The following is a 14,796-nucleotide window of genomic DNA, read 5'->3' as shown; positions in this document are numbered from 1 at the left end:
AATGAACTTTCCAAAGGTGTCCAAAATTTGTCTGACAGAAATTTTCCAATATAGTGATAGCAGTTCATTCGCCATGTGTGATAAATATAGTAGCTTATATGAGGTGTGATATAGCAATTAGAGTATTAGAGACTTGAGAGATACGGGTTGCAACCCCAACACTGATATGAAGGTCACAGAGTCATCTTGTTCCGATCACTCTGTCTCTGCCTAACTAACCTCACAGGATTGTTCTAAGGGTCAATGGTATTTTGCTCCAAGCTCCCGAGAGAAAGGCAGGGAAAATATATTAGATAATCAAAACCGAATTGCAATGGATTTCATCTTCAAATTAATGGGAATGAAATTAAATACATAAAAAGCTCATTTCCTGCTTATAATGTCAATTCCATCTTGTTATGTCAGTTCCATTGTAAGTCAAAGCGCCTTATAATATGAAGCTTTTACTTTCTATTTCTATTGGTCAATAAATGTGAATAAAAATTTGAAATCAGACTTATGAAGCTGCCTCCATTGGAAGTCCAGGATTGCTATGCAGAGGCACGTTATGGCAAACCGCCTCTGAATGTCTCTTGACTTGAAAACCCCATGGGGTCACTGTAAGTTGGGAATTTGATGACACTTTCCACCACCACTACAGATTGAACCCTTGACCTTCTACATCAAAATCAGATGCTCTATCATTGAGCCATGCCCTCCTCTCGTAATGTTCATTTCATATCGGTTCTGCATAGGACTTCCAAGTTGAGCCTTTCAACAATTCTTGTCCTGTATTTCAAGCTAAAATATATAGTACAATGGAGGGGCAGGTTTGAAGTTTACATTATGATAACTGCTTCTGTTCAATTACTTAACATCATACTGTTCGACATTCTATTGCTGAGATGAAATGATTACCAGAATAATAATATTTATCCACTCATAATACACAATTTCAAATTTCAAGTGCATTACAAAATCTGATAATTCTTTCAGTACCCTGATTTTAAAAATCTCAACCCTGAAATGCATGCTACAATACCAGATTACATGAATGACATCTAGTGGGCACATTGCTTCATGACAATTAAATACTTCAGCAACATGCTGTGTATTTAAAAGAGAGACAAATTGTTTCCAGATCAAAGTTAAAATCAAATTAAAATTTAGTATAACAGTGCATATGTCTTACTATTCCAACCCACCCTGTGATTGAAAAAGAAAGGGGAGTTCTTTCACCTCTACTAGTGACATTGCAACATTAAACCTGAATCTTCACAATGCTGTAATTTGTTGACCATAAAACAGTTGCTCTTATTCAGGCACCACTACCACAGCTATATAAATCTGGATCGTAGATCAAATTATATACTGCACAATTCAGTTTGTTTTCACCATTAATAGAGCTGATTCAGAATTATTCATTTTGTATCACATTCAACAGCTTGGATAGGATTTCATCAATAGCTATCCAAGTTTAAAAGCTTTTTCCAGCACTTTGATTTGCATACAGAAACTACAGCAGGACACCCCAAACACAGAGAGGCAGCAAGGCAATCAAAAAAGGAGAAAAAAATTACAAAATATCTGCGCTTAATCCATAAAATCCTACTTGTTTTGAAAGACACTGATCTTCTCAGAGCTGTAGGCAAAGGTCTCTTGCCTTGAAAATGTTATAATAGGACCATATGGTTTGCGTTAAGGGAATTAAAATATGCTCATCCTTTTGATAAGGGTGAACGGTAGTTTAAGCATAATCTGTCACCTGGTACAGCCACATCGTTTTTAGCAAGAGATCGTACCCATGCACCTGGTCTTTATTTTTGGCCTCATAGTCCTGTCCCCCTTGCGTTCACCAGATTTTTAGATTCATAGGCTTTAAACACCTTGGCCACACATATGTGATTAGCATATATAGTACATGAATTTGAAGATTTGATCTACTTACCCCTTCTGCCTGATCTAACTATAGCATCAATACCTGTGGGCCATTGAAAGAAATTTACAGGACATCTTGACATTTAAACCCTTAATTAACTTTCTTACACTAAGGTCCTTATATAGTTGTGAGCTGACAGAATAAGTTTAGTACAGAAACACAGGGTGATCAGTTTCTCAGCCTTCCCTTTGCTGGTTCCTGAAACCCACCAAAACAATGAAGGATGAAGCTGGAACTCACAGGAGCTTTCAAAAGTAACTTGGGACAGAATGTAAGTCTGCTGTTCAAAGAATAGAAAACCCACTAGGCAGGGTCAAATCTAACATTTGGATCCCAGCCCATAGTCAAACTCCCAGCCTGCCCCAATTCTAATGAACATAACTCTGCAGGATGGAAATGAAAAGGTGGCCTTCACCCCAAGGAGAAAAAAAAAAACTTCCATACTCCTAGGTGAAATAACTTCCATACTGAGTGAGAAGACTTATCACTCTGTTTGTATTCTGTTCTTTGTTGAGTCTGGCTTGAGAAAGCACTAATAAACATTGTATCATGCAGTAATAGCAATCCCCTGGGATCCACCTCAAGGCAGAATACAGAAACAGCCAAGCAGCTGCAATCTCTGGTGATGTATGCAAAACTACAGAGTGTAAAGTTTCTAAACGGCTGACATTACTTTGGCCATCCTGTAGCTAGCCAGGAAAGTCTTCCCTAGTACAAAAAGTGAACCCAGAACAAATAAAATCCTGGGGAGCGGTATGAAACGGAGCTAGAATTTGGGACACAGATGTTTTGCTCAGCACAGAAGAGCTACCATGAGCAGCCTGACAAAAAAGAAGAGGTTGCCATAAATACTGCTATGGAAAATGCTAACTACTGGTTAAATAGCCAGTGTGCTGTCTCTTCTACTGATCACATTGATCATAATGAATATGCAGTCGTATTGTTTTGGGATACTTCTGAACACTATATTTTTTTCTTCTGGAGGGGAACTACAGCAAAGGGTCAAAATGACATTTTGCAACTTCTATTCGAGGGTATAATTCAAACCATACTCATATTTCTAATCTACCATCACAAATGTCTTCATGTCAGCTTTAAAGAGTGTTGTTTAAAGAGCACAGCTTGTTTGAACCTTCAGCACAAAGTTGACTGTTTACTAGAAAATCCAAGATGCCTTCATAACAATGGGAAGCACTCTCAGACAGAGACAAATAAGACTCTCATATATACAGACATCTGCTGGGGTTACCATCTTTTGCTCCTTTTTGCAAGCTTTTTGTTGCTAGTTTATATGCAAAGATAGCAAAGCTATCAGAATTCTTACCTCTCTTTGAATGCCCTCAGTGATGGACAGGATTCCTTCATGGATCTGTGGATGTCATGCACCTGTTACATGGGGGATAAATGTGAACACCGGATCTTCAAAGATGGTAGATTATTGTCGCTTCTGTAACCAATATTTATGTGTGTGTACTGTGTCATCGAACCTCTTGTGGCACAGAGTGGTAAGGCAGCAGACATTCAGTCTGAAGATCTGCCAGGCTGGGAGTTCGATTCCAGCAGCCAGCTCAAGGTTGACTCAGCCTTCCATCCTTCCGAGGTCGGTAAAATGAGTACCCAGCTTGCTGAGGGGTAAACGGTAATGACTGGGGAAGGCACTGGCAAACCACCCCGTATTGAGTCTGCCATGAAAACGCTGGAGGGCGTCACCCCAAGGGTCAGACATGACCCGGTGCTTACACAGGGGATACCTTTACCTTTTAACGTGCCATCAAGTCACAGCCTACTTATAGAGACCCCAGCAAGAGGCTTTCAAGGCAAGTGAAAAGCAGAGATGGTTTGTCATGGCCTTCCTTGATGGACTGGTCTCCCTTCCAAGTACTGACTGAACAAGCTTGGCTTCCAAAATCAGGCTATACCATGCTGTCTCCTTGTATAAGCAACATTTACCTTCAAGTAGGATTTGGATATCCACTAACAATACAGACTAACACCACCAACATTTATCAGTGGTCTCCACTCATTTGAAAATGTGATTTCCCCACCTTTTAGTCAAATGAAGTTATTTTCTGGGGAGGGCTAATGCTTTTTGCCAAGTGCAGTCTATTGCCTTTCGTCCTGAAAAGTGAGCTTTTCTAAAGGCATCAGGATAGCCACTGTTAACTTCATGGGTTCAAGGGAAGCCAGGCATACTGGGAGTTCGGTCAGCTCTTTATTGTGATCTCAGCATGCTGGTAAAGAGTCAGAACTCAACCAACAAACCCCACAAAACCCAGAACTTATATACAACTGCGGACAGTAGATCTACCCGTTAATGCATGCCATTGTTGATTGATTCAAACTGATTGGATACTGGGGTAGGGATCCTTCCTGCACACTGGCCAATAACATGCTTGCTTCAATCCTATTTCGGACCTCAAGCTCGGTCCTCTGTAGGATTGTTAACATGGCCACATATATAACAGCCAATGTTAAAAACAAAGGGATTAGACCTTTGGAAGCTAAGCAAGGTCAGCCCTTGCTAGTATTTGGATAGGAGACCTCCAAGGAATACTAGGGACATGACATGGAGGCAGGCAATGGCAAACCACCTCTGAATATCTCTTGCCTTGAAAACCGTGCAGAGTCACCATTAGTGAAGTTGTGACTTGATGGCACTTTTTATCATCACCATCATAGAGAATCATAGGCTTCCAATTAAAAGGATCTAAAGTAGTGGGCAGGTATTGGTAAAAAGAATTTTCATGTACTGAATCCCTGGGAATTGTTGGAATAGGCAATGTCTGGTATACAAAGAAGAAAAGAAACATCTACACTTTCTTGCTTCCTATTGCTCCAGCTGACCACTCTGACGCCATAGTAGATTAAATGCCCACAAGTTGATTTCCTGTCTTTAGTATCTTCTGCCCAGTCTGCATCCCTGTATCCCACTAATCTGGGAGGAGTCACTGCCAGTCTAAGTCAATAATAATTAACTATATCAATGGCCTTCAACCATTCTAGGTGTGAGAACCACCTTTAAATCCAAAGTGGCAGATTGAACCGGGCAATCAAATAACAAGATATCATGACAGACAAGTGAGACAGAGGCAAATAACAAGAAGAATAAATGCATCGTTTTATCATATGTGGTAGACTTGACAGAGAACAAGGAAATATTGGATTATGATTCATGATGAAATGCAAAAAATATTGAAAAGAAAATTTGCAATGGATACAAAATGTATGTTATTAAATATAGTACCAAACTGTATTAAAATGTACAATGAGTTTCTTAATTATGTGCCAACAACTCTGAGGATTGTATATGCAACAAGATGGAAGAAAGAATCCTTATCAGATCTTGCAGATTGGTTAAATAAACTGATGAAATACAGGTCAATGGCAAAACTAACATATTTGATGTACAACATATAATATCAGTTTTAATAGAAAATAGAGTCGAACATTAGATTATATTGATTGACAAAGTGATATGGAAAGAAATAACTGATTTATATGAGATATAGGTAAATGATGAAAACATGACACTCAGGGGAAAATATAATTGGTACTCTGCAGTAGTATTGTTGAGGTAAGAGGGAAAAATATTATATTAGAAAATGTCAGATCATCATTTCTAGTTCTGTAAATGGAATATGTAGTTCTGTAAATATGTAGTGTCTCTTTTCTACACTTAGTAATATGTAGTGTATTTTAATTTTTTTAATAAATAAAAATAATAAAATGAAGAGGAGGAACTGAAGTCTGTCCGTACTAAAAAGAAATCCTCTCTACCATGGAATGATCCCATCTCTGTCATTCTGATCCATTTCTGGGTAGACGGATGGCACCTCTGCTCCTTAGGCACGCAATGTACCAGCAGATCCTTCTAAATATCAACAATTTAAAAAGACAGCTCTGTAAGGGCATGCAGCCCAGCAAATGAGGCTCTGAAACACACCAACAGGTTCTGACCCACAGGCTGTACAAACCACGGGGCTAGATGGATCAGCAGCATGATTCAGCATATGGCAGCCTCATACACTCATAACTGAATGTCACATAACATACATTAAAACAGGATGAATCCATGCAGGACAGAACTTTTAGCCTGGAAACAATAAGAAAAAGTAACAGCAGGCCAAGAAGGTCTTCAATATCATTTGCAGAAAAGTACCATTTTTATCCCAAAATCACTCATGGTGATTGAAGTGATCAGCAAGACTGGAAACACCTTAAAAATTCCTTTATAAGGAGAATCATCACACTGCTAGCATGTTGAAGGAATATGGGATTGCAACTATCACTTTGCACCCCACCCCCCATGAGACAAATCATGTGGCAATAAAAGGAAACTTTAGAAAATCTTGCTTGTGAAATGCAACAAGGCTAATGTTGTGTTGTGTCAAAATGTAAAGTGAAATCAGGGTGACCATTGAAATAATGGCTCAGGAAGACTGCGATTGTGAGAAAGATTGCAAACAGCTGTATGCCTCACTGCATCTAACAACACTGGTCCCTAGCTGATTCGCTGTCATTTCAACCATCCTAAGCCCTTCTTCTTGGAATACATTATTACAGACCAGAATGGAAATAGGCTGGAGTGGTATATATGCATTTTTATATTTGTGATATTTGAAGAACTAATTGAAAGAGTTTCACAAAATTATACTATGCACTGACAACTCCACTTCATCAAAACAAGGGTTGAACTTAAAGCATTGAATAGCAGAAAGCTGTATTTAATTGTGAAATCTTAAACTAAGTTACATCCTGAGCCTTTGAGAAGGGCGGTATATACCGTATTTGCCGGCGTATAAGACGACTGGGCGTATAAGACAACCCCCCAACATTTCCACTCAAAATATAGAGTTTGTTACATTACATTACAGTACTATGGGCCACTATGGGCAGCTATGTCTATCCCAACTGAAGTGCACCCGGCGTATAGGACGACCCCCCCACTTGGAGGCATGTTTTTAAGGGGGGAAAAGTAGTCTTATACACCAGCAAATACTGTAAATATAATAAATAAGTAAATAAAGTCCACTAAAGCGGAACTTGCACTGTTAGTAAGCTACAGCTACAGCGCCAGCATGATGTGATGGTTAAGGATGGAAAACTGGGCTTGATTCCCCACTTCTCCACATGAAGCCAGCTGGGTGACCTTGGGCCAGTCACAGTTCTCTCACTTCTCTCAGGTCCACCTACCTCAAAGGGTGTCTGCTGTGGGAAGAAGAAGGGACAGGGGTTTGTAAGCAGCTTTGAGACTCCTTTGAGTTTTGAAAAGTAGGGTATAAAAAAACATTCTTCTACTACTAGTAGTACTACTCATGAAACTGCACCAGCGGGAGGGCCACTCTAATCAATGCTATTGAATATTTTTATTTTATTTATAACTGCATTTATTGATCGTCACTCCCGTGCCCTGCCAACTCATGGCGATATACAATAAAATAGTAAAACCACATAAGAATACAGATAAAGATGAACAATCCTATGGGAACTGGTGGTAAAATCTAATCTAAATCCTCCCCTCCCTTCCTCCCACACCCGACCACAACCGCCCACAGTGATACATCAGCATCTCTTGTTAACTTAACTAACTTTAGGAGGTTTCCAACTCTGGCCTGGGAAAATCCTGGAGATCTGGTGGTGGCATCTGTGGAATTGAAAGTTTGGGGAGGGATTTCACTAGAATGTATAATATACCATGCAGTCTGCCCTATGAAGCTGTCGTTTTCTACAGGGGAACTGATGTCCCTAGACTGGAGATGAATTTTAACTCCGTCAAAGAAACATGTCATGTCAGTTTGCAGACAGCAACTGCAGAAATGAAGAAGAGGAACTGACAGTGAGGCTACATACATTTCATGAATATAATATCCACTCGCCAAAACGTGAACCAGTAAAGCCACATTTTCAATAAAATTTTATCAGTGGCAAAGAATATTCCAAATAAAACTCTTACATGTATTCTTATTCATACAGTTCTGCAACTATTCTTAAAGGTGATTATAGTAATCTTTTCATATAAGTTGTAGGTGGAGTCCACAAAGTTCTCAGTTCCCCTGTAAACTTTATTACTCCCCTGCGCATTCGTATGTATGTATGTATGTATGTATGTATGTATGTATGTATGTATGAAAGCCCATTTTAAAAATGGTATCAAAGTTTAAATTTTAAATAGTATCAAAGTTACCATTTTAAATATATCAAAGACCATTTAAAAAATTGGCTTTGAAAGGGCTGGCAGGCAGGAGGGTGTGAGAGGGTGGCCGCAGCTCCCTTTGGCCCTCAAAGCGGGCTAAAGGGAGTGGAAAGGCCCCCCCTGCCAGTGGCAACAGGGCTTTGCGGCCTACAGGGAGGCTGCAAACTCCCCCCCCCCTGGCTCCCTCCCAGCAGGAGCGTATCTGCAGGCCACAAAGCCCTGTCGCTACCTCTCTCCTTGTGGGTGACAATATAGGCTGCAGCCACAAGGCTTCTAGCAGGCAAGGAGGGAGGTTTGGAGCTGGAGGGGGAGGGCCAATCATGGTGGACCTGGACGGACAGGGCCTTGGACAGTCTCCTCCCAGGAGGCTGTTTCCCAAATATATAATATGTTGTTATTGTTGTTAGTTGTGAAGTCGTGTCCAACCCACTGCAACCCCTTTGGTCTCATGTCACATTTTGTGTCATTGAATTTCTATTACAATTTGTATTCTTTCCTCCAGTTTAGAGAAACTGGAACAAGACAGCATTTTGTATGTAAAATGAAATATCTTCAATAATATCAAGGACTAATTAGGGCAATCACAACTGCTGATTGATAACACATTTCAAGAGTGAAATAATGCTAATATTAAACACTTTTTATTGTATGACACTGTTCAGAGTCGTCATGTACAGAGACACAGATGTTGAAAATACTGACTTTTAAAACATCTCAACATCTGTTAAAAAGCCATTCCCAAAGGTTTCCTAATCCTCTATGATTTAAGAACATTCTGACATTCTGAAAGTATTATAGCAAAGCTGACTTTTTTTTTACAATTCTAATTTAGAGCTTGTCTGAATGCATACTCATGCTAATTCTAAATTTTTAAAAAGTTTATAGAATACAAACAGTTCAGATATCTTCTAGGTTTCTTACGGTGGAATAGTTTACATTTTCTCCAGTTTAAGTTCTCATTAAAGTAGACAGGAGGAATTCTGTTTTAAAAAAACTTTACTGAGATATGTTCTACATAATTGTAAATTTGATTAGTTTATTTGAATTTCTTGCCATCTCAAAGCAGTCAAAAACAAATGTTTCTTTAAAAATGATAATCTTCAAGCACTCTATCATATTACAGGAAGCAAAAGGTAGCATGTACTGAAGTCTATCTTCAGGGAGTACAACAAAATGTCTTAGATTCTATTCCAAAAGGTGCTAGACTAACATTACATTGTCTGGACACAAACTCACTGAACCTCAGTGTAGCCATCTGGTAAAAGAATGCAAAGCTATTTTATCTAGGATAGAGAAAACATCTATCTGGACCGCAGACAAGAAACTTTAACATTCTTTCCCTGCAAATTAATGCACCATGCTTGGGCAGTTCATACAGCCCTAGTTAGTGCAATACATTCTGGGACCAAGATTATTGTGCCTTCTTTTCCCCTTCAGAGTCTGTCATTTGATCATCATTCATTGCTATACTAGTATGGTCTGAGGGAATTTTCTTTTTTGTAGCTTATGCAAATTTTATTTTACCCTTGTCCTTGAAATGGAAACTCCCTCCATAGACCCAACATTCCAGGTGCACATACCGGATTCACTAAACCTTGCTCTGCCTAGTCTAGTGAATTCTCTCTTGTGTGCATATTCCTCTCTAATGGGACAATGGGACAATGTTCTGTATGTCCCTCCCCAAATATATGCCACAAAATCTTGACGCTATCACCTATTCACCATTCCTGCACTTAAGATACATTGTGGTTGATCTCTGGGCATTTAGTAGAGCCTGTGCATTTCCAGTCATAGTTTCCAACTTACAGAAAAGGCTCCCAGAGGAGGAAAGTGGGTCACTGTCTGCAAAGGTATTTAATTTACTATAGCTTTAATGCTTCAACCATTACCAGATAGGAGGTAATTTGGGGGGGGGGGGGTTCTGTGCCAGGTATGTTTAAATATAAATATGAAAAGCACTCTGAGTCAAAAAGAAAAGTTCCATTAGGAATACCAAGGAAAGGCTAATACTTTAATTAATGAATTAAATTATAAATAATTAATGAATTAAAATATAGTATTTCCTTGCTATTTTGGACTTCCCATTTGTCACAGAACATATTCTTCTATTCAGCACTGTTGCTACATTGCGCAGGTCTGTTTATAGCTGCTGAGAAATGAGAAACAATTTTAAACTCTCTATTCTCAACAATTATATCTGTAGGGAGAATGTTAATTGCCAGGATGGTGTAGCTAGAATCAAGGTGCATGAGTAACTGGGAAACTGGATTGGATTAAAGCAGTTGTCAAGATCTGCTAATAGCAGTAACTCATTATCATATACAAATATGAGAATGAACAGACACAACAAAGTATGAGTTTAAAAAGAAAAATAAAGAAAAAGCTCACAGGTGCCATTCCTCTTCCACACCACCAGAGGGCTTTTTGCCAGTTCTTTGTCTTTCAAAAGAGTGCCAGCATGGTGTTAAGAGCAGTGGCATCTAATCTGGAGAATTGGGTTTCATTCCCCACTCCTCCCCATGTAGCCAGCTGGATGGCCTTGGACTAATCAGAGTCCTAAGAGCTCTCTCAGCCTCACCTACCTCACAGGGTGTCTGTCATGGGGAGAGGAAGGGAAGGCAACTGTAAGGCACTTTGAGACTCCTTTGGGTAGAGAAAAGCAGGATATAAAAACTCGTCTTCTTCTTCTAAAAGCCATGCCATGGTGCATGGACAAGGATGTTCACAGGGATGGCCAAGGAAAATACAAAGAATAACTCCATGTGACCTCTCTATTGCAGTTGTGAATTCATGTTCAGCACTGGAATGCCACAGTGTCTGCACAATGAAGAATCACTGCCATGTGGATGAAGGTTGAGTTAGAGACCACCAGAGGAGGAAGAATACTGCACTTTTTCAATCTGCTTGGATCACAGAAACACACTGAGAACATTTCCACCCTAGAAGACATACCTTGCTTAGCCTCGCTTTGGATTTCCTTTGGATGCTAGGAGTTGACTCTAGCCTTTCCGTATTTGGGCTTTCCTCCTCTTATTTCTCAGGCTGAAATTTGCGACATGCTTTCTGCAATGAGTCCAACTGTGGCTGAAATTTGCGACATGCTTTCCACACTCAGTCCAACTGAGACAGCTTCCTATCATCCTTTGCTCCCTTCCCCTTTTCAAAAAAATGTTTTTGTTGCCAAATGGTGCCTGCTTGCACCTTTGTTCTTATTGTGCCCATTAATCCCACCATTCTGTGCTGTTACTCACCTCCCCCCCAAGTGTCCCATTAAAAAAAATACTCTGAGTTATAGTGCTATAACGTCATAACACTGCTGTGTAAGACTGCAATTAAAAAAAAAAAACCCTTACAAACAGGGTTGTAACTAGGATTGTGCGATCCGGCCACCGAAGCAGGCATTCCTGCCCGTAGCAGCCAGCGCCGCTTGTGTGCATCAACTGGTGCACCAGCACCCATGTTTCCCCCCTACCGCGGTGCGGCACTGGCTGCTACAGGCAGGAACGACCGCTTTGGCGGCCAGATCGCACAACCCTAGTTGTAACACATTCCCCCCTTTTATAACAAAAAAAGGCAGATTTTTCGGAACAGAGGGAGGGAGGGGGAGGGAAGATTGTGATGAGGAAAGGGGCATTCCCAAACAATTCTAAACAGCAGGTGCACAGAAAAATTTGATTGCACACATTTCTGCATTTAGCAATGCCAAATTAGACCCTGTTAGTCCCCACTTATAAAATGAAAACCGGTTTTCTGGGGATTCCTTTGCTGTGGGGCATGTGAGGGGGCAATTCTGCACATGAAGAGGCGTATTTCAGTGTGAAAATGGACAAAAAAATTCAACCCTTTCAAAATGCAAATCTGAACAATACCCCTAGTGTGGAAATAGTTTGAAACTGATTAGCAATATATCCATTTAGTTTTTTTTTAAATTATGCCCTTTTTATTATAAAATCCCAAGCAAACTACAATAAGTTAAAATCATAGCACAAACAAAATACAAAATGAACAGAACCATCAAAACCATTAGAGTAAAATCGTGGGATAAATTAGAGATAAAGCAAACCAAAATCCAAACTCAAGAAAAAACAATATTAAAAGAAAATACCTAGCACCATGAGTTCAAACAATGAGTTCAAAATAGCACCATGAGTTCAAACTAAAGTCTGCCACAACAGGATTGTCTTCACCTATGTTCCAAAATTTCAGTTCTTCGATTAAGACTACTCACTCACATGTGACCACCAGTCAGACTTCTGATAAGGATGTAACACAGAACAGGGCTTCTCCAGCTGGTGTTATAAGTATATGGGAAAGCTCATGTGGACCTTAAAGTACTTTGCTACCAAACTGCATAGGGCTTTAAAGGCAAAATCAGTATTTTTAATTTGAGCCTAAGAACAAAATAGGAATCAGTAAAACTGAATCAATGTCAGAGTAATATAACCAAAGCAAGCTTTTCCCTGTCCACAATTATATAAACATATCCTGAACTGGTTACAAAGTCTGAAAACGTTTGAAAGCACTGCACCACCCAGAGCACATTACAATAGTCCAGCATGGAAGTCACGAATGCAAACATGGCAAGATTCATAGTTTTTTTCAGTGTTCATTCCCCAAAATCCAAGGGCCCACTGTTGCAAATATTCAATGTTAATTTCTGTAAAACAGGTGAACTTCAAAAAATGCTGATGCAATTATTTTTCGCCTTTTTAGTATACTTGATATGAACTAGAGCAGCGTTACCAACACAAGACAGACAAAATATTTATAGGATCCATAGTTTCTATCTAAAGCATTTTTTTGTTTGAACAAACAGTTTTGATCACTATGCCACCAAATCTACCAAAATAACAAGAAATAAAACAATTCCTTCAAGTTATGATCTTACAAAGCAATATAATGATGAATGGGAATACTATCACCTGCTGATTAATACTTCACTCGAGCAGCAGCCTTTGTATCCTGAGCCCTTCAAGCAATAGCTCTTCTAATAATGAAGATATTATCATCGTTTGGGGACTCTTCGGACTTCTGCCTCTCACTTACATCTCTTTATGTTTTCCCCCCACACCCGCAAAGATATAAAGAGAAAACTATTGAAACTAATTAAATGAGAAATTATGGATATAGGAGTAATTTTCAGAGGGCTTTGATAGGACAAAAACATTCCATGGATTAGTTAGATTAAGTGCCTTAGGCATATGGCTGCAAGTATTATTCTGTATAAATATAAACAGGCCTTGCACTAGAAATTCTTGGTTTTTTAAAACTCAATGCTTGTTAAGCAACTAATTGAGAAGAAAATGAAATTATGGTTTATATGTCAATAAAGGTTTATTGTATATTGAGAAGAAAACAGTGGTCCGTCCAGTCCTGCATCCCATCTCATATCATGGCCAACTAGCTTTCCTGATGGAAAAAGAAAAAGGTCTGCCCTTGATTTTGCCTCCTAGAACTGGCATCCAGAGATTTAACTACCTCTAGATTGAAGGTTTCCATCAGTCATGGCCAGTAGCTATATACTGATCCATTTTCAAGCCACCTACTGCACACACAAGGCCATCATTACATCTATTAGCTGTGAATTCTACAATTTAATTATTCAATTGCTATCTTACACAGTTACAGAGGGACTTCTCAAACTGTTTGGTTTGGGAGCCATTAAATGTAATGGAAATCAAATGTTCATTCACTTGCAGTATGTTCAGCATAACAGCCATCAGTACCTTTAAAAGGTCATTTCATATCAGCTAGCTTCTTTGATCCATTGAAATGCTATTTCTTATTACTAGTCCACAGTGGCTGAACATACAGGCCAAGTACAAAAACAAAGAAACAGAACAGAACCGTATTCTAACCAGACAAGGAAGACTTTCATAATGCTGTCAGAAATCAATACATTTTTCCATGTAAACATTATTTTAAAACTCAAAGAATTAAAGAAGAGAGACAAAAAGATTCCTAATTACTTACCTGGTAAGGAACAATACTGGCATGAGCTGTGCCCCATCGTTTCGATTCCATTTTGCAATTTAGGAAATTGCTTGCTACATAAGTAAGACAGGCAACCTGCAGAAATACGAAAACACACATAAAGACAGACACTGGGACGCTACTGATATGCCCCACACACTATTAGCATCTCTAATTCAAAACTGCATCTATGTTCCAGATTCTGGTCAAAAAGCATCCCAACAATGCTTTGGAACATTAACTGTCATCTCAGGATACAATGAAGAACTGATATTCATTTCCCAAAACCTTCAATAAAAGAATTCTTGTTAATAGGCTGAAGCTGATATGATAAATTGTGTTTGTAGGACATCCTAGGGTTCAAACCTCTTGTACAAACTATACAGTAGCATTCTTCTCCTAGTCATGACTCCATTCCATCCAAGTGGTCTATTAGCCTAGTTGTAAATACTTCAGGTCAGGCCTAGTTGTCCCTGTCCCCTGCCCAAACAACAGATTGTCTGATTTGTCTAGATGCCCAACATCCCACTAGAAGTTTTTGTCTGCTCATTTGCTTGTCTCCCAAGGATTTTTCAAGAATCTCAGAAAGAACTGAGACATTTCAGGGACCATACCAAGTTTCATTTGGCTCACAAGCAATTTTTTAATAATGTGCAAACTATTACAAACTATTACAGATGTTGTGGCAGGAAGATCTTTCATTCTGTATTTG

The 14,796-nt window shown here is 39.2% G+C and overlaps 1 protein-coding gene across 7 annotated transcripts in view; it reads right to left on the bottom strand.

Moving 5' to 3' along the window:
- The window catches only part of SUGCT (succinyl-CoA:glutarate-CoA transferase), a 473,760-nt gene that overhangs the window by 403,787 nt on the left and 55,177 nt on the right, over positions 1–14,796 (bottom strand). For all 7 annotated transcript variants that reach the window (XM_077302697.1, XM_077302695.1, XM_077302699.1 and 4 more), the window contains exon 9: positions 14,085–14,180. In XM_077302697.1, coding sequence (XP_077158812.1) covers positions 14,085–14,180 — 96 coding nt within the window. The remainder of the gene's footprint in view (positions 1–14,084; positions 14,181–14,796) is intronic.

The sequence above is a fragment of the Paroedura picta genome, chromosome 11 (genome assembly GCF_049243985.1).
Source record: "Paroedura picta isolate Pp20150507F chromosome 11, Ppicta_v3.0, whole genome shotgun sequence".
Classification (NCBI taxonomy): domain Eukaryota; kingdom Metazoa; phylum Chordata; class Lepidosauria; order Squamata; family Gekkonidae; genus Paroedura; species Paroedura picta.
This window is presented reverse-complemented; position numbering and strand designations above follow the sequence as displayed.